The 19,995-nt window shown below is 46.9% G+C and overlaps 1 protein-coding gene across 1 annotated transcript in view; it reads right to left on the bottom strand.

Annotated features, from left to right (window-relative positions):
• The window catches only part of LOC119400480 (actin-related protein 2/3 complex subunit 1A), a 40,594-nt gene extending 20,694 nt beyond the window's left edge, over nucleotides 1–19,900 (bottom strand). Inside the window, exons 1-4 of the mRNA XM_037667537.1 lie at nucleotides 19,758–19,900; nucleotides 16,588–16,672; nucleotides 14,674–14,955; nucleotides 5,574–5,751 (exon numbers count right to left, since the gene is read on the bottom strand). Of these exons, the coding sequence (XP_037523465.1) occupies nucleotides 5,574–5,751; nucleotides 14,674–14,955; nucleotides 16,588–16,651 (524 nt within the window). The 5' untranslated portion in view covers nucleotides 16,652–16,672; nucleotides 19,758–19,900. The remainder of the gene's footprint in view (nucleotides 1–5,573; nucleotides 5,752–14,673; nucleotides 14,956–16,587; nucleotides 16,673–19,757) is intronic.
• Between the last annotated feature and the right edge of the window lie 95 nt (nucleotides 19,901–19,995).

The raw sequence follows: 19,995 nt of genomic DNA, 5'->3' as shown, positions 1-19,995 counted from the left end.
GCTTTCTTTCCATAAGAGTGAACGAAAGAAAAAGGGGAATTTTTTTCGAGGGGCTCGTTTATATGTTAGACAAAATCGAATGAATCAAACAGACAATAGGGGATATTCATAATGCTTGGTGCTCTGGCAACACTGTGTGCGTCCGCCATTTTTTGTTGCGTGCCGTCGCGAAATCGTCTGTTAGATTCTCCATAAGGAGAGGCCACGGAGAGGCTGAGCCGCAGTCGTTGGCGAAGCTTTTGGACCAAGAAAATGCGACTGTTTCTTTCGCCATCCTGCGCCGAACAGTCAGAGGACTTCACTGTGCTGCCACAAATCGACAAGAACTCAATATCGGAGCTCCGAGCGCTTAAAAGCTCATCCGGACGGCAGCTGCAAGAGGTGCGCACCGCTTTGCAAAGCCAAACTGCTCTTCTCTAGTGCGTGCGCTTCCGATGTGAGGTAGGCGTTCAAGAAAAGTGCTTGTTGCAGAGGAGGTGTGACTCAAACTTCTAAGATAACCTTGCACTGCAACACATCTCCATTGTATTTCCCACTGTGATTTTATAGACGTGTCATAAACACTCGTCAGATATCGACACCATGTTGTTTCTGCGCGACCTGTGCAACGCTGTGCTGCTTTCCTCGGCTCAATTTTCTAACCACAGGTGTCTCCATACCCTCCGCAGTAATGAGTGTTGTAGTTTTTTCGAAATAAACAATGCATGGACATGTGCATGAGCGGCGCGCCGCAAACCAAACAAAAATACTGATCGCGTGTTTTCGGTCCGAGTAATGCTCTTTTACTGCACACTGTTGTTTATAATGTTTTGTGGTAGTAATCTATCACACATATTTAGTATTGCCGTTCTGGTTTTCTTGAACGTTATACGTGTGTGTTGACATATCTTTTTTAAAATATTGTGCTTTTTGCTTTTGCATGCCACGGAGGCGTGCAAACCCGTGCCTTCGTGGTTATGCACGGAGGCGCGCGAATGCCCGTGATCCGCGGAAAGAGGAGTGCGATGATCTACCTGGCGAACAAACAGCTCCATCTACTATACGGCTCTGTAACTCTTTGCTCCGTGTTCGCAGCACACATTGACCGACGAAAGCAAGAGAAAAATAAGAGGGCAGGGTTAAGGGGGTGTAAAGCGAAGGGCTTTGTGTGGTGGCACTGATTTACCACAGGTGCGTACAACAGCGTCTGTGGCACTGCCTACACACGTTTATTTACGTAAATCATTGCTTTCATGCACCTGCAACACCGACAAGCTAATGTTGATCAATCATGCTCTGTCGTGCGTATGCAACGCCGGCCGTCTCTCTTAAAACGTGTATACCGTAATATATTGTTCTGCAAGTCTAGCTTATGTTGCAGGCGAGCAAATAGTAAAATTGCACGGAGAAATAAGAACCAAGGTGGAAAAGCGCTTTTGCGTGCGCCGGTCATTTCCGAACCAAAGCACAGTCGCGATCTTCTTGACGAAGCAAGTACATTCTTTTCCTTCATTCAGGTAACTGATAAATTCAATTAAAATTAGTGTTATCTTGTTCCCGGCATTGTCAGGGCTCCCTCGTTGCCTGAACAGTGCACAAAGCATTGGCAAGTCATCGCAGAACAAAGAAAAAAATTACACCATCTCCCGCTAAAGGGGACCATGAGGCAATGCGAAGCCGGAGCACTTGCATGATCGCGTTCCGTTGGTGTTCGTTGGGCATGCTACCGACCTCGGGCATGCTACCGACGTCGCGTCGTGGAACGTGAAGAGGAACACTACGCATGTTGTGTCTTCCCTCTAGCCTGGCCGTTAATTCTCACAGGGCAAGGGGGAACGCGGTCGACAGGCGTGCGAGAGGGGGGCAGCGTAGGAGAGGAGAGAGAGGGGGAGGGGACGCGCATGCCCTGGCGTTCATCGCGGCGTTGCGTAGGAGAGAATTTCGGCATGTCTAGCCCGCGTTTCAGAGGAGTCAACCGAAGCAAGCACTGGACTGAACGCACGCAGCGCTCTACCACTTGAAGGAGAGGAGACTAAAGGAGGAGGGTAGCGCATGTGCCACGAGAGCAGAAGCGAGAACGCAGGAGAAGCGCAAGCAGGTGCTGGGAGAGAGTAACACGCAGCTGTTGGAGAGAGGGAAGGAGGTGAGTTGCGCATGCGTAGTGTGAGTGCGGACGCCCAGGCCAACACCGCTGGACATACCCCTGAGCAAAAGATGCTTCGCATCTAAAAACCAGTAGCTAGCACCTGAAAGACTGCGATATGCGACTGGTTTCATTTTCACACCCAACATAACATGGCGGATTGAGCTTATGGTATTGTCAACAGATGGCGCTGTACATTTTGAATATCCCCTATTAGACCAGGGAAAGCATAGAGGACGTTAATAGCTGTATTTAAGCGGGTCTTTGAGACCGCAAATCAGAAAAAAAAATCGAATTTTTGAAAATGTTTTATTTGGATTCTGCCGCTACTGATGCATAACCTCGCCAATTTTCATGCGTCTTAGATCAGTATTTTAGCCGTGACGGCATTTTATGTGCCATCAACGAGCTAAATTTTTAGCGATGAACGCGTAAAAAACGGGCTTATTCAGCGCCGCGCTCTTGCTGTTCTACGTTCCCTACGGTAGCCATCTTGGTCGCATTCGAAAGAGCCGCGCTTTTTCTTGAATATCCCGCCACCCTTGTTTCCATCCACCCAGAATTCACGTAGAAAATCCGTGCCAAAAAAAGGTCCCTCTGCGTAAGCCTATTGGCACAGTGAGCCCACGGACTAAATAACGCCTTTCGATTCGCCGGGCCTCCCGCGCTGTCTGCTACAGCGCAAGCAAAGCGGCAAGTTGATGTCGCCGTAGTATAACCGTGTTGTTCTCGTCGATTTACGTCCATAAAGTTCCAACCTGCGCAAGCTGGGAAGAAATTGGAGCAGGCGTTTTTGATCATCCTCAACAAAGACTGCATGTTGCGGCGGCTTACTGGCATGGTGCCAGGTGAGCTAGACGAAGTGCGCCGCAGCCGCCAGGAGTGAATTAGGCCTACGCTCTCGGCCGCGTTTTGGAGCTTAAATCGTGGCGCAGCCATATCGAAAGTTGGCGTGGCGGTGGAACGCGATCCATCGGTCGAAATGACGACTTCACCTGTGTCGGCTGCCGCCTCGACGACGTCAGTGATAGGCAGCGTGGTAGAAGGATCGACACGACATTCTTGACTAGCGCCGATCGTGCGCAACAGCAGAAAAAGACTGAAGATAAGATCTCCAGCTTATCGGCAACTTCCGCTAGCGAGCGCAAGCTGCGGGACGCTCGCAACAGCGTGCGAGGGCTCTGACCCTTTGGCGGCTACAACGGGATCATCGACTTCTCCGCAATCAACAAACTGCTTGAAAGGACATGCACTGGGGCTGTTTCGATTGGAAAATGTGATAAACTACTCTCCTGGTGTCTTCTAAGGCATTTATTTGCAAAGTAAAGCATTTTTACTTGTGTAGCGCTCCTTGAAGATAGAGAGTTTTATTTTTTGCTTTTTTCTCAGCTTCAATTTTTTTGGCCACCTTTCATTCTTTTAACGAGCGTTTCTCAGCTTTGGTACACTCGATTTTGATCATTTTTGTATTACTGAAAAGCTGGATGTCTAGTGAGTGCAACAAAGTGCCATATGTTACTATAGAAAAGCGTAAATTTTTACAAGAGAGAAAATAACAAAAATATATTTTCTCGGTGATCGAATGGCGAACTTTGAAGCTTCATAACTTTTGTTGTAGGAAAGCTAGAACCATAAAATTTGCTTTTTGCACTCTTTGATAGCTGTAGAATGCAATGACATTTAATTCAGCAGGATCCGAGTAGCCAATTTTTAAAAAAGGTGATCAAACGAAATTTTAATGAATGATTATTTAAAAAAATAGTCGTAAGGGCTACATAAAAACTGAGTTCATATTTGATATTTACTTATGTAAATACATGATCACCGAAGTTTTCATCATCCTAACTTAAATAAAAAAATGCTTCATGTCAAAGTGCCTCTTCCCCCCTTAACTGCAGTGTATTAATGGTGACGTAAATTGAAATTAACTGAAGCGGACGAAAAGTTATTCATTCCGTCAGTGGGATCTGGACCCACAAACATCAAAATTTCGTACACTTGCGGTAATACCTCGTTGACTCGAACTCGCATATCTCAAAAAATCGGCTAAGTCGAAATTTTCCGCGGTACCGAACGATTTCCCATAGGTGCAATGTATTTATTGCCCTTTATCTCGTAGTATTTCCGTGCCCACTTTCGGTTATCTCGAAATCTTGACCGAGAGCGGAACAAGAACTTCACTGTCGAACAGTTTCACAAATAGTAGCGGCAAAATGTCATACGTTTCACAAGGTTCGCACGAGGCTGCCGCGCTTACGATGAAGTGGACACTGTTCCCGAAAGGGAAGTCGGAAGCTAGCGGCATAACAACTTTGTCAAGCAACCCTGTATCACGTCATCTGATGCTAGAGACGTGCACAGAGGCAGGCCCTGCAAAATACCACGGTTCGTACACGTCATTTTGTTTACCGTCGGAGATGCGATTTCAGCATTTTATTTACACAAGGCACGTCGTGCGGACTTTTTCGTCGGCCGTGCGATGTGGTGAGGATAACGCTGCCGAAGCAAAGCAAGTCGCTGATGCTGTAAAGAAAGGTAGCCCTAATCAAAGAAGCGGATTCGAGGCTCGAAGTTTCCGGACGTCAAAACGGTGCGGATTGTGTGGCTGCATCGTGCGAAAGGAGCCCCTTCCAGTCACAACATTGACAGAGAGGGCCGATTCTCTGCACTTAGCGGTGGGTTACACTGATCTCGCCTGCAACATCGGCTGGATTGACCATTTTCTTAAGCGAAACAACATGGCGTCACGAACGGTGATCGCGGCAGTGTCGACGCAGCTAATCAAGGGGTGACGACATCAGCCAAAACAAGAAAAATGCTTCTTTTGATGCGAAATAAATTTAAGTGCAGCGGCGCGGATCGCCACATGCGACGTGTTAAGCAACTCGAGAAAGCTTTGGTAGGTGCAAGTGTTACTGAGAGGCAGACCAGCCTTAATCGGTCTTTCTTGCACTAAATCAAAAGGCATTGCTCAAAAACACAGCTGGTTGATAGCTCTGGTATGTCATTATTTTTCTTTGAAACCTTTACAAAGAGCCAGTTAGGCGCTCCTGTTAAGAAACTGGTCAGTAGTGATAATGTTTTTAGATAAAACTGGACTTTTTAATAGAATTTGCGAAACTACGCATATCACGAAATTTTTTCTGGATTTTACTACTTCGAGTTAACGAGGTATCACTGCATATTCATTCCAATCCACGTCACAATGTTCTCGCGTCTTCAGTTGTTAGTCGGCGTTTGTGGTGTTGTGACTTCTTTCTTGTGTTCGTGTTTGCACGCCCAGTCTTTTTAGAATGAATTAAAGACACCAACTAATGTCTTCAATGTTGTCCCTGGCCTAAGTGTCTGTTCGATTCATTTGGTTTTGTCTTTCCACAGAAGTGCAGCATACAGTAAGTTCGGAGACTGCTTCGGTGAAGGTTTTGACTGTATAAGTTGAGGCAGTGCAAACCTGGTGCGGAAGTCGGTGGAGCCACAGGCCAGCAGGCAGTTGTTGGGGTGCCAGTCGACCGAGGTGACGGTCGACTTGATGGGCTTCTTGATGTGCTTGCTCACCCACCAGTTGTGGTCCTCCTCAAAGTAACACACCGACACCAGCTTGGCACCAGAGCCCACCGCAAACTTGTTCTCTGCACAAGAAAACAACTATAACTTTTTGAAGCCTAGAGCGATGGGCTGGCACTTCAATGCTGTTCCCGAGTGAACTTCATGAATGAAGTCAGAATTTTCCTGATGCGTACGATCCTCCAAGTCATCCTTACATCTTGTCCTAGACAGCGCTTACATTCCACCACCACGAAATATTTCAACGAAGCCTTCATATAAAGTGTTTTCCTTTTATATTTGTCTTATAATGCCGGTACAACACATTTACATGATTCAGATATATTCATTCAGCCCAGTGGGTAACACACTTGCCTTCTGAGCCGGGGGCCCTAGGTTCAAAACCCAGCATTGCCAAGAAAGTTCATTTTCTTTTATACATGCATTTCTTTACAGCAATTCATCTTACGTGAAAGATGGACAGACTGTTTTCTAATTGAGTCAGATAGAAATGCATACACATTTTAAACAGCAGCCACTGAGAGCCTGCCTTATGCTGTACATCTCAAGTAGCCTTCCATATACGTAATCTCACATGTTGGCACATTCAGTAACTATAGGGTGTGTTCCAATTCTGGCCAGCATCACCGACAGTCTATGCTGACAGCTCAGAAGACAGCATTGAGACTGAGTGGTCAGAGTAATAAAACACGTCTGGATGTCATTCGGGCATCACGACACCACCTTGTGTTGACACGAGAAGGTATGAAAAACTGAACACAGCTTAGATTAAGCGTGTAAGAAAGCGTCTACTTGTGGGAAGATGACCCAACCAGTGAGATTCAAGCATTCCGCTCGGCCACCATCTTGTTCGGACAGCAAAGTAGACTGCATCATATTGTCTCTACTACTCTCTTCGCAGAACTGTTTTTGCCTTTTGCAGCTAGTATTGGAACACGCCTTTAGGGGACGCTAAACAAAAAGACGATTTCTCGCATATTAGTAAATTACAATTTCAAAATGCCTAAAACACCATATAGAAACTCGCCGAAGACAAGGAGAAGAAGAAGAAGACAGCGGGCACGGAAGAGCGCGCGCATTAATGAGCAAATAAAAAAAAAGAAGAATCTTGTTTATCGTTCGCATCGAACGCAGTTTGTCTCGATCGTCTCGTCTCGTTTCTGCGACATGGTGCCGTGACCAGGATAGTGGCTGCTCCTCTTCTGACTGGCCACGGGATACCAGGACGAAGGACTGGCCACAGAAGACTGAAGAAGAGGAGGCCGCAGTGCGAACCGACGGCTGCGAGGCGGGACATCGACAGCTGAGAGCGGCACATACAAGGAGGACGACACAGACACGGATGAAGACTCGCCGTTGAAATCTGTAAGCGACCAGCAGTTCCTAATTTATCCAAAATGAACCGAGACGTGATTTCAAAGAAAAGAAAAATGCTGAGGACGCAAATAACAAACCTAGCAAGCGAAGCAGAAAAGAAGCTTCAGGAGAATCAAGATCCCACCGCGATATCGCTGCTAGCCAGCCAGCCAGATCAAAGGAATCGCAGAAATATTAAAGAAAGTGGACGAGCAGATGGAAGAGTTTGTAACGCCGGAAACAGTCGAAGCCGAGTTTGCGAAAACAACCGAGTACGAGCTGAAGATAATTAGCGTTCTCCACAACATCAATGCGTACCTTTGCCGACAAGAACAGCGCGAGATAGGGAGGGAACAAGCCACCTCTAATGACAGTGCTAGGCAAGTGCCGCAAGCAACAGCCGTAAAGCTACCAAAGGTAGAATTAATGAAGTTTGATGGCAACAAGAGGAAGTGGCAGAGGTTTTGGCATCAGTTTGAGTCAGCTGTTCACGGGAGAACTGATTTAAACGAGAACCAAAAGTTCACCTACCTTCTGTCATCACTAACCGGGAGAGCGGCAGCTACCGTGGAGGGATTTCAATTTTCAGACAGCAAATACATGAAAGCTATCGATCTGCTCAAGCAGCGTTACGGAAAAGACGAAGCGCTTGTAGAAATGCACATGAAAGAGCTAACTAACCTGCGTACAGTAGCAAGCTGCAGCGACTATGAAGGATTAAGAAGACTGTCAGACAAGGTGCAAGTGCACACACGTGGGCTGGAATCCTTAGGCGTGAAAATCGAGTCATATGCGTCAATGCTCCTGCCGGTATTGAAAAGATCTTTACCTGTGGAGATGCACATGGGGTTCCAGCTGAGACAAAGAGAATTGGCCGGCAGATCTTCAATGCAAGACCAGAATGCAGCTAAACATCACGAAGACACTCTGAGGTGTCTGATGAGATATATCGAAGATCAAGTAGAGTGCAGAGAAGAATTGGGCGAACGGAAGGAAAGCTACGGCAACAAATCTGACAATAGACAACAGAAAAGAACAGTTAATTTTCAGAGTACAGCTGCAAAGTTTTGCATATTTTGTGAGACCAACACCCACTATACGGATGACTGTGGGAAAACTATGACGCATGAAGAGAAGAAAATGAAGCTAAAAGCGTCAAATTGATGTTTCCGTTGCACGAGGCCTCGACATACAGCCAAAATATGCAAGGCAAACATAAGGTGTAAAATATGTGGGAAATGGCATGCAACGTCCATGTGTCGGAGAAAAGAACTTACAGCTCAATGTACAGCGGCCGTGCAAGGCACACATGAAAATAAGGAAGAGCAAGAGTCTACATGCCAATATATGAACATATCATCAAGCATTTTTCTACAGACTGCAGTGGCACTAGCAGAAGGTAGAAACAAGTCATGCTATTGTCGGGTTCTGTTAGACACCGGAAGCCAAAAAACGTTCATTCTTAAGAGCTTATCGGAGAAACTTGGTTGTCCGGTCAAAGGAAAAGAAAGGCTGACGATATGCTCTTTCGTACGCGGACAAGATGAAAAGACTATGAATTCGGTTGAAGTTAAACTTAGAAGTGCATACAATGGCGAAGAAGTTCTGTTGGAAGCACTAGAAGTTGATGTAATATCAAGAGAAAGAATACCATTCCTGCCTGTCTCATTGAAGAAGAAGTACGAAGACGATGGATTAAAGCTGGCTGACGGCCTTTATACAAGCACAGACTGCAGGGAAATCGGAATCCTTGTTGGATCAGACCAGTATTGGCAATTAATGACCGGAGGCATTCGAAAACTGGAAGAAATGTTGACAGCAGCAGAGACCATATTCGGTTGGACGGTGCAGGGCAAAGCCAAGTTAGCTGCAACATTAATGAAAAGGTCAACCGTTATGGTACTTCACGTTGAAGTGGACAAATCAGACATAGAGACAGAACTAAAGCATTTCTGGGATATTGAAACAATCGGCATAAAGGGCACCGAGCAAGATGTAAAGAGAAAAGAAGATGTGATGGAGTACTTCAACAGGAACTTGAAGTATGAAGAGAAGAGATACTCGGTACGACTTCCATGGAAAGACAACGTGGAGCTTGATGAAAACAAGAGTGTAGCAATGACCAGACTGAAACAGATCACTCGAAGGTTACGGAAGGACGAAAGTATAATGCGGCGTTACGACAGTGCCATCAGAGAATATTTGAATAGTGGAGTGGCAGAAGTGGCCGAGGACCAAAGTGCACCACTTACCCACTGCTACTATATGCCGCATCAAGCCGTAATCAGGGAAGATCGTCACACTACAAAGATAAGAATAGTATTTGATGCGTCCTCATCGTCCACAAAAGGGTTATCTTTAAATGACAACCTCGAAACTGGACCGAATCTTAATTGCAATCTTGTGCACATGCTAATGAACTTCCGACACCATCGCATTGCAATGACAGCTGATATTGAAAAGGCATTCTTACAAATTTTGGTACATGAGGAAGACAGAGACGCACTGCATTTTCTTTGGTGGGACAGACTTCCGAGTGGAAGCGATGCAAGAGTTGTAACTTGGCGAATGTCAAGACTAACGTTTCTCCGAGTACGTTCCTGCTGGCAGCAACAGTGCAACACCACCTCAGAAAGTTAGAGGGTAAGTTTCCGGAGACCATTAAGCAGCTGAGGAGCAACATCTACGTCGACGACGTGATAATGGGAGCCGAATCACCCGAAGAAGCCGAAAAACTTTACCGAGAGTCAAAAGAGATCTTCCAAGAGGCGTCAATGACCCTGAGAAAGTTCAATACGAATGAGCCTCGATTACAACAAACTATAACGAAGGAAGAGGAAAATTCAAGCGTCGGAACTTCCACCCAAATAAAGGTTCTTGGCATCAGATGGAATTTCAAGGAAGACAGACTGTACCTACCATCGTTTGAAATAAAAGACATCGATACAAGCGGTACATTAACGAAGAGGCAAATGTTACAGCTCACAGCAAGGATATACGATCCGCTGGGAGTCTTCACTCCATTCACGGTAACAGCCAAGCGAGAACTACAAAACATGTGGAGGAAAGGAACGTCTTGGGATGACTTACTGCCAGATGACGAAACGGAGTTGTGGAGGAAATGGACTCAAGAGCTGGAATCCATTCAAGAGTTCAGTGTACCAAGATGGATTGATGTGAAACAGAGGAGGAAACCTATTCACACGGAACTTCATTTGTTTTCCGATGCAAGCCCATATGCATACGGAACAGCAGCCTACTTAGTAAATGACTACGAGAGTGAAAAAGAGGCTGATATACTCATTGCAAAAGGACGAATAGCGCCAATGAAACAAATGTCATTGCCGCGACTCGAGCTAATGGCTGCATTGCTGTCTGCACGTCTCTCGGAATACATCAGAAGTGGCTTTGTAAGGAAGATTGACGAAACAAGATATTGGGCGGACTCGACCATTGTTCTCAGTTGGTTACATGGACAGAAAAAGAGGGACATCTTTGTAGAAAATAGGGTGAAGGAGATAAAGGAGAAAACAAAGCTGTCAGAGTGGAAATACATTGCAAGTGAAGAGAACCCCGCTGATCTCATGACCAGAGGTGTGAGCGCAAAGAGTTTGATACAGTCGGAACTATGGTGGCATGGTCCAAAGTGGCTTGTTACGGAAAACAGGACTACAGTGAAGACGGAGACGGAAGAAAACGTCGAAAGTAGCGAATGCTATGCGACTAACACATGCGTGCCAATTCCGGCAGTGATCGACGCGGAGAAGTATGGAACGTACATCCGATTGCTCAGGGTAACAGCTTGGGTTCTGAGATACATACAGATTATAAGAAAGAAGAAACGGATAATTGGAGATCTGAGCTATGAGGAACTGAAGAATGCAGAGTCGACGATAATAAAAATAGAGCAACGACAAATACGGGACCATATCACACTGAACAAGAGCAACAATACTAAGACAACAAGGATGTTTCTTTACGGCAGGGAAGTCTTCGAAGATGATCAAGGGCTGATAAGACACAAGGGTCGCCTGTCTCAAAGCGGATTACCCTACAACGAAAAACATCCAATTGTGCTACCAAAGTGGACGGCCGGCACGAAGCTGCTAGTACGACATGTTCATCAACTCGCGTTGCACGGAGGAGTAAGCGCAACGCTTTCGCAGCTTAGAACCAAGTATTGGATAATCCAAGGAAGGCAGCTGGTGAAGAATGTAATTCACGGATGTTTAAAGTGCCAACGATTTGACGCCAAACCGATTCAGCAAGAAACAGCACCCCTTCCTGCAGACAGAGTCAACGAGCGACAACCATTTGAAGTGACTGGTGTGGATTTTGCAGGCCCGATGCTTATAAAGGACGCAGTGAAAGGCACGAGAAAACTGTACATTACAGTATTCGTGTGTGCAACAACGAGAGCTGTACATCTTGAACTTGTGGACAACTGTAAGACAGACGCATTCCTACATGCATTCAGAAGATTTACCGCGAGAAGAGGCCTATGTCGCACAATATACAGTGACAACGCAAGGACGTTCAAGAAGGCCAACAGAGAAATCAATCGCATGCTCAAAGAATTACAAGAAGAAGTCTCTGCAAGAGTTAGCCAAGGAGATCAAATAAAGTGGAAGTACCGTATTTACTCGATTCTAAGCACCCCCTTTTTTTCACGATCGCGATATTAAAAGTTAGGGGGGGTGCTTAGATTCGAAAAATCGAAAAATGACCGCACAGCCCCACCCCCTTTTGCGACAACATATCAACGAGGCTGACGCGAGAAATCGCATTTTAATTCAAAAACAATGAAAAGAAAAATAGGTTCACACAGTGAACACACCACTTGTGTATCAGGTCAGTCACTATCACTGCCGCTCGAGTCCGTCGCACCATTCGACCCGTCACTCTCTGTGTCCCACAGCACATCGTCTTCGGTGCCGTCCAGGTTGTTCGTGATGCAACATTTCTTGAACGACTTCGCGACGTCGACTTTGATTCGCTTCCACGCGTCCGAAATCCGTGTTGCCACGGTGGACGGGGACGCTTTCTGCAACTTTCCCGTCGGCGTTTTTTTTTTCGCTCGGGGTTCCGGACCCACTCTTCGTACTCCTGTCGAAGGTGGGCCTTGAACGGCTTGTTCACCGAAACGTCCAGGGGTTGCAGTACTGGTGTCATGCCTCCTGGAATCACGACCAAGTCACAGTTGCTCTTTTGCAACTTGGTCTTCACATCCGGGGTGAGGTGGCCGCGAAAAGCATCTAAGACAAGCATGGATCGCATACCTGAAGCTTCCCCAAGCAGTGCCCCGGGGCGCCGCTGCCACACAACCCGGATCCAATCTTCCATTAGCTCGGCTGTCATCCATCCTTTCTCCTGGACTCGGACGATGACATCCTTCGGAAAACACTCATTTTTGGGCATGTTTTTCCTCTTCAGAATAATGTAGGGCGGAAGCTTGCGGCCGTCAGCTGTAATGCACAGCATCACTGTGACACGCTGCTTCTCATACCCTGTAGTCTTCACCCTCACTTCCCGGGCTCCTACCTCATTAACGGTGCTTGCTCTCGGCATATCGAAAAAAAACGGGCGTCTCATCGGCGTTGCCGATCTGGCCGAAATCGTAGCTGTTTAATCTGCGGAGATCCAGCACGTTTGCTGAAAAGCAACGAGTTTGTTATCAAAATCACTTGGCAGCTTTTGACATATCGTGGTCCGGCGTCTCAAAGAAAATCCATTCCTTCGCATCATGCGCTCCGCCCACCCACGGCTAGCACGGAACACGGCGCGGGGAATCTCCATTCTCCTCGCGATCTCCATCGCCTTTGTCTGTAGGGCATCGGCAGTGACAGCGAAGCCCCTGCTTCTTTCGCTGCGAACAAACTCGCAGACTTCCTCTTCGAGTTCGGGGTGTCGGCCCTTGCGCGGTCCCGTGAATTTCTTGCGAGTCGCGGCGCCCTTGAGAATCTGGTCCCGCTGCTTCCTCCACCTGATGATACAGGCTCGGTCCACACCAAATTCTGCAGCAGCACTGTGGTTGCCATTGTCCTCGGCAAACGCGATCGCAGCACGCTTAAACTTCAAGTTGTAGGATGCCCTCTTTGCACTCATTTTGACCGATGTCAGGGCTATCGAACAACTGACAAAGAAACGTAAGCACGCCACCCGCCACCGCGAAGCCAGCGCAACCTGTCCGGACTTGCGGATTGGATTGCTGCCGACTCTTGTGCCGCCATCTCTTGTGTGAACCTAGCAACATACGACATGGCGGCTTCCGAGATTAGCGACTAGAGGGCGCGCTTGGCGGCCCTGACTGCGCCGTGTTCGCAGAAAGGAAAAAAAAAATAAAAAAGAGGGGTGCTTAGATTCGCAAGCAAACTTTTTTCCAAAATATTTATAGTGAAAACAGGGGGGGGTGCTTAGAATCGGGGGGTGCTTAGAATCGCGTAAATACGGTATATCGCCGAACAAGCACCTTGGTGGGGAGGCTTCTATGAAAGGATAATACGAAGCATGAAATCATCAATGAGGAAAGTCATCGGAAAGAGACTGCTAACCAGAGAAGAGATGGTAACAATCACCGCTGAAGTTGAAGCTGTGCTTAATAACAGACCGTTGACTTATGTATACAGCGAACCGGATGAGCCGCTACCTATTGTGCCGGCTGACATAATAGGTGGAAAATACAGGCTTCCAGGCAATAACGAAGATCAACAGGAAGCCAACATAGAAGAAATCTGGAGAAACCGACAAAAGGTCACGAAAGACTGGTGGAAAAGATGGAACAAAGAATATCTGAAAGAACTGAGAGAGCAAGCTAACGCAAGTAAACAAGCAACGAGAGTGAACCGAGGAGATATCGTACTGCTCGGTTCACGCACTCCCAAATCACTCTGGAACCTGGCTAAAGTCATGGAAGTTTATTCGGGAGTAGACGGGAAGACGCGCTCCTGTCTTTTGAAAACCAACGGAAAATTCATTCGGAGACCTATACAACATATCTACAAACTTGAAGGTTGTTTCCAATGATAAGAAGAAAACTTCATGCGGGCCGGAACCTATAGAAACTCGCCGAAGACAAGGAGAAGAAGAAGAAGACAGCGGGCACGGAAGAGCGCGCGCATTAATGAGCAAATAAAAAAAAAAGAAGAATCTTGTTTATCGTTCGCATCGAACGCAGTTTGTCTCGATCGTCTCGTCTCGTTTCTGCGACACACCACTCTTACCCCGAGAAGACACTTGGTAAGCGAGAAAATGCACTGAAAGAAAATGTGGTTAGCGATGCCACCTTCAAATTCCCACACTTGACGCCGTGATGTCAGATTTTGGCAGCATCGAATAGGTCATGCGTATTTCCTAATCGGTAAAAACAAAGGACGTTGACCTCTGCAGGGGCCACAGACTTAACATTCCAAGTTTCAAGAAATTTCATTAAGCCAATATCACCAAAATATAAAAGAAATACATTTTGAAATCTGCAACGTCACGTGCGGACATTTCGGCACGAAATTTAAAAACGAAACTGTGACCTTGATTTTCTCCTCCATCAACATATGGTGAACAACAACAGAGTTCTCAATGTACAATTTATGATAAATCTAAGCCAATTCACTGTTCCACTTTATTTAGTCACTGACCGCTGGGAGACCACCGGACACAGGTGGCCGCACGGTTGATCCGCAGCAGCACCAAGGTAGGGGTCCACACTGTGGCATTGGTGCCGGGTTCCTCCGAGCCCAGGGTCCAGACGTACGCGTTGCGGTCCGCAGCGCAGGTCACGATGCGGTTACTCTGCGGTGCCCAGTCGATGCTGGTCACTCGAAGGTCGTGCCGGCTGAGCGTCTGCCCCCGAGACCAACCTCCGTTCGCCTCTCGCTTGTAGATTTGCACGTCCGTGCTGTTGGGGCACAGTGCCACCTCTGCAAATACGGTGAGCAAAGAAGGTCATTGTCAGAGAGGAGAGTTGGGCTATTTGGTGCGTATGACTGACTTGGGATTCATGGCTGCAGCAAAGAGCCAGTGCAGTTGAACATTTTCACAACAAATGCCTCTACAGTAAAAGCTCATTAATTCGACCCCCGTATATTCGGAAAAACGGATAATTCGGACATGCTCCGTGATCCCGGCCAGCATATGCATTGTTTAATGGCATCAAACTCTCGTTAATTTGGTCGCATTTTGCCGCAACTCTGACGATCCTCTGAGCACGATGAGCGCAAATCGCTGCAAATGTGCAGCGCAAAAGAGCAAAACGGCGTTCGCAAACAACAGAAATGAGGCGGCACTGTCCGCATCACTAGTTGGTGACCACGCATTTGTCCACACGCAGATCCAGCACTCGTCAGCTTCGTTTTAGGTTGATGCAATGTGTGTGCAATGTCACATAACTCAACATGGCAAAAGCTGTTGAAGATGAAGAGCTTTCAGCCGCGGTCGGAATGCTGGCATAAATATCGTTTGCTACATTGCGATGGACGAACTATCAATTGCTGGCCATTTTACTTGTGAAAACACTATATTCACATGCTCGTGACGGCGGTACGTAATAAGGGAGGTGTGCAGAGCCACGGGGGTCTGGCGCCCGGGTAGCAATGACAACAAAGTCTCAAAATGACGAAAATGGCGGCTTTTACACTGCTTTTATGCAAAATAAGCACAGGATTTGCCACTGACAAAGAAAATGAAATTGCATTGATTTTACAGACATTTGTTTATTTTTTCCTGATACTTTCAATAATTCAGACTTCGGTTAATTCAGACATTTTTAGCGGTCCCATGAAACACGAATTAACAAACTTTTACTGTACAATGAAATGAAAACCCACAGACAATGAATCCAAGGAAGGCACAAGGGTCAGTATTTGTAGTCTTTTATCTGTATTGTAGTAATTATGATGCAAATGTGAAGAAACTGAAGTGGACGAAAAGACAACTCGCCACCGGCAGGGACCAAACCTGTAACCTGAAAATAACTGATAGTTATTGGATAACCAATAACCCGATAAAGTTGACAAGAGGAAGACCGCCGCTGTAGTTCTATTGTTAGATCACAGGACGTGTTAGCCGAAGGTTGCTGGTTCAATCCCTGCCGGCGACAAGTTGTTTTTTGTCCACTTTAATTTCTGCACATTTATATCGTAATTAATACAATACAGTTAAAAGGCTACAAATACCATCCTTTACACCTTCCTTGGCTTCACTGTGTATTAATTTTCACTGAGGTTGTGTCTATCAAAGAAAAACAAGCACTTAAATTCCCACTTCTTCATTCATACAATGAAATGGCTTGTATATACAACGAATTCTTTACATCCTAGCGACATTACAGGTACTACAGTTCGTGGTCTTTCACAATGAAGTTATGCGCATAAACAAGCATTTTGGAGGCCCCGAGAACTTTGTTATAAAAGCATCTGATCTTAGAAACACCCACCCACAAACGCAGAAACGAAGAAGTAGAGTGGTGGAACTTAGTGTTGTGTTGCTTTCTCTGTGTACCGAGTCGGTGATGCAGCTTATGCACATCAAGGGCAGAACCTCCATGAGCCTACCTGTGCGATTCTCGTTCCATGCGTGGCAAGTGATGGGCTCCACACCAAAACTGTGTACGTCCATGGTCTGAGAGTGGAGATGTCACTGCATGAAGCGAGTGCACAGAGTTAACATACATTTCACATAATGAAATCAAATGTTGCATTAAAGTTTAACGTCAGTACACAGAGTGAGGTAAAATGAGAATGCATGCGCTACCATTAGCCGAAGTCTGCGAGTACCTTTGCAAATATGATGGGCTTTCTACATAACTGCCATCATTCAACAACAAGACTCGTAACAACGCGCACAGCCAAGCTTGCAACCGGCACGTGCAATGGTCAGGCGAGATGGCAGTATTGTTTGGAGCAACACGAATCGCGACCCTCGTGGTGACGCTCACACCTAGTCAGGCATGACCCAAGTGGCTGCGCATCACTGCTTATGTCTGGGTCGACCTACTAATGAATGACGCACCGCCTTTCTGCCAGGGTGCACAGAAAAACAAAGCCAGTTACGACTTGTGGCAGCAGCACACTCTAAAAACTCCAAAACATCAGATGCACTAAAGAAAAAGGAGAACAGAGTTGCTAGGTTCACTTAGTGGAGCCTGTGAACAAAAGTATAAAACATAGCAGGTCACTTGCATTTCAAATAAAGAAAGTCAATGACGCAGTTAGAAAAAGACAAGATCGTGACCCGTTCAAACTTTTAGTGTTTTGATCAAAAGAGAGGAAAAGCTTCTCGTTCTTTACAGGAGGCTGTCTCCCACAGGTTGATGGGAAGCTAGACGTTCCGAGTTCAGAGACTACGTTGAAGTTACCCTAATGTTGACGGTAGTATGTTTACAACATCTGAAACAACTTTGAAGTATGCAGGCCTCTGTTCAGTTAACCGATGACAGACCCTGAAAAACCTGTATGCCGAAAAAAAAATAGTTCACTCAGCACAATGAAAGGGAAAGGACGGTGAGACAATACAATGGGCTTGACAGTGATAAGCGGCAGCGCGGGCATAGCTGAAAAGACACACTGACGCATTCTTCGCTGTCACTTCCTCACTACTGCACTCGCACACGGGGTAACGGATTCGACCAGTTACCCGAAACTACGGCTAGGCGAAGCCAAGCCGGTGGCATGATGCAAGCTTCGCGTCCGGGCCTTCAGGTGTCGCCCCCATCGAAACGACGACAGCGCACCGCCGGCAGCGGTAATCGAAACGCCATCTAAGCCTTTTTTTCGCCGATTTTATTTGTAAGACTTCAGGTCAATATGCACAAAAAACCGTTTCTCATTTAATTTTATGCTGTCAGAAGCGTGATTAGCGCGAAGGCTAAAAAGATTTGAAAGTGACGCACTTTTGAGGCAGCGCAAACCAGAAAACAGAAGACACGCCGCTGGTGGCCGTGAAAGCGACGCGGATATGTTCATATCAGTTCACGGTGTGTATCAGTTACAGAGAGTTTGCTGAATACTGTGAACGAAGTGGTGCGACATCTTAAGCAGCAGAAGTGCAGGGACTTTAGCGGTATACCTTTCTTACACCAGCGAAGGCTTCGTGCAGTTGGATCTATTTATCATCCAACGCTGGACAGCTTCTGTGCTCCGGACATCTGTGGTGGGGCTATGCGTAGTACGTACTTTCCTTACATATAAACGCTTATGCATGCATGTTATTCGCTGGTATACATGCTAAAACGCTACTTACGTGTCCTTCATTTTGTGTAACCATCGATACAGTCGCAATAAAATAATTTATTGCTGCAAGTTTGTGTGATCAGCGTTGTCATTTCGCTCGGCCTGTATGCGGCAGCACTGCCCTACTAAAGTAAGTATACAAGATACTTGTGAATACCTAATGAGTAATTGACTACAGTGTACATTACGGAAACGAGAAAAATTCAGGTAGGGTGGAAAGGGGGCTGCCGGAGCGAGCGTGGGGCAGCGGCGACGCAGAAGCAGACGACGACGGCATCGTCTGCTATGCGGAACGCCAGCCGCCGCAGCCGCCATATCAAAGTGCCCTTGTGCGTTTCAAACATATTTCATTTTATAAACAGCTATAAAATCTACAAACAATATTCGTAGTTCTTAAAACTAAATTGCATGTGAAAAAAAATAAAAGCTTTTTCTGTTGAGAGCAAGATAACATTTTTCATTGTTTTTGCAACTACCGTTAGAATCCAGACGGCGCTACCATCGCGTCCAAATTCGTCCCCATTGGCTCTATGGACATGTCACTCGCTTGGCGAAGCCGAGGAAGTGAAGCATCCAGCGGCTTTTCCGTCCAACGGAAAGGCTCCTGTCGTCCGCACGCCGCCCACTCGCATCGTCCCTTTTCCGGCCCCAACACGGCGGCTCGTTAAAGCCGCAATTGGAGCACAAAGCAAACGGCTAAACGACACAACAAGCACGTCATTCGGGCCGCTTAGGGCCCGTTTAAAAATGTTTTTTTTTTTTTTCCGCCCTCGGAGCGACAGTCTAAACATTCCGGTCGCGAGAGTTACGTCACGGCCGGATCCACTACGGCCGCGCTGAATCACCGCCAGATTTCAGCGCAGCAACTTGAAACGGCCGAAATCACGAAGTGCCGCGGCGCCGCTTTGAAGCAGGTCACATCGCCGGATGATAACCTGGCTGACAATCGGTACTTTTAAAAAACGTTCTTCAGTTGGCACACACCAAGCAGCTAAGACGACGCGACGTAACGCTGTTCCGTTTCTCCTGGCACAACGTATTGTCGTAAGAACAAGCTGGCGCACCGGAGTGCGATCTCAATCGAAATGAGCAGCCTGACGAACGCACCTGTCATTTAGTCCAGGCAGGTGTCGATGTGTGCGGCATTATTTTCCGGACTGTGCGAAGAAGTGCAATCCACCGGTGTGGAGAACCTGTTGCGCTGTCGCTAAGACGGCGAAAACTACGCCACTACCGCGCCTACAATAGACGGAAGACGGAACGAGAGAAGAGCGCGATGTCATTGGAGGCAAAGGCGAAGCCGCGCCCAGTGCAAAGATTGCGACTCGTATCACCGGAACGGTGGCACATCCTTCGTCGGCAAACATTTAGGCCTAGTGGGCTTTGCGGGGGAGTAACCCGTCACAGTCTTGCAGACATCTCGGCGCGAAAGTAGCGATTTCTTCGAGACGCAGCCGTCCGAGTTGTGATACGGCGATCGAGGTGCTTCTTACCTTTGCGTCCGCCAGTCTAGACATGAAAACGGGTGCTGATTGTTGATGGAAATCGAGCGAGTTTCGTCGACCGGGCAGCTTGCCTCCGCGGTCTCTACGATAAAAAAAATAACGACTTGTATTTTGGTTCGCGTTGGCTTCACCGGCGGATACCGGAACGGCTCACACGTAGCCAAGTGTGCGTAGTGCGTCACGGTTTCAGCATCTTTTACGCATATCCTAATTTGTACGAAATTTT

Source organism: Rhipicephalus sanguineus, chromosome 7, assembly GCF_013339695.2.
Source record: "Rhipicephalus sanguineus isolate Rsan-2018 chromosome 7, BIME_Rsan_1.4, whole genome shotgun sequence".
Lineage (NCBI taxonomy): Eukaryota > Metazoa > Arthropoda > Arachnida > Ixodida > Ixodidae > Rhipicephalus > Rhipicephalus sanguineus.
Note: the sequence above shows the minus strand (reverse complement) of the source record. Positions and strands in the feature narration are given on the sequence as shown.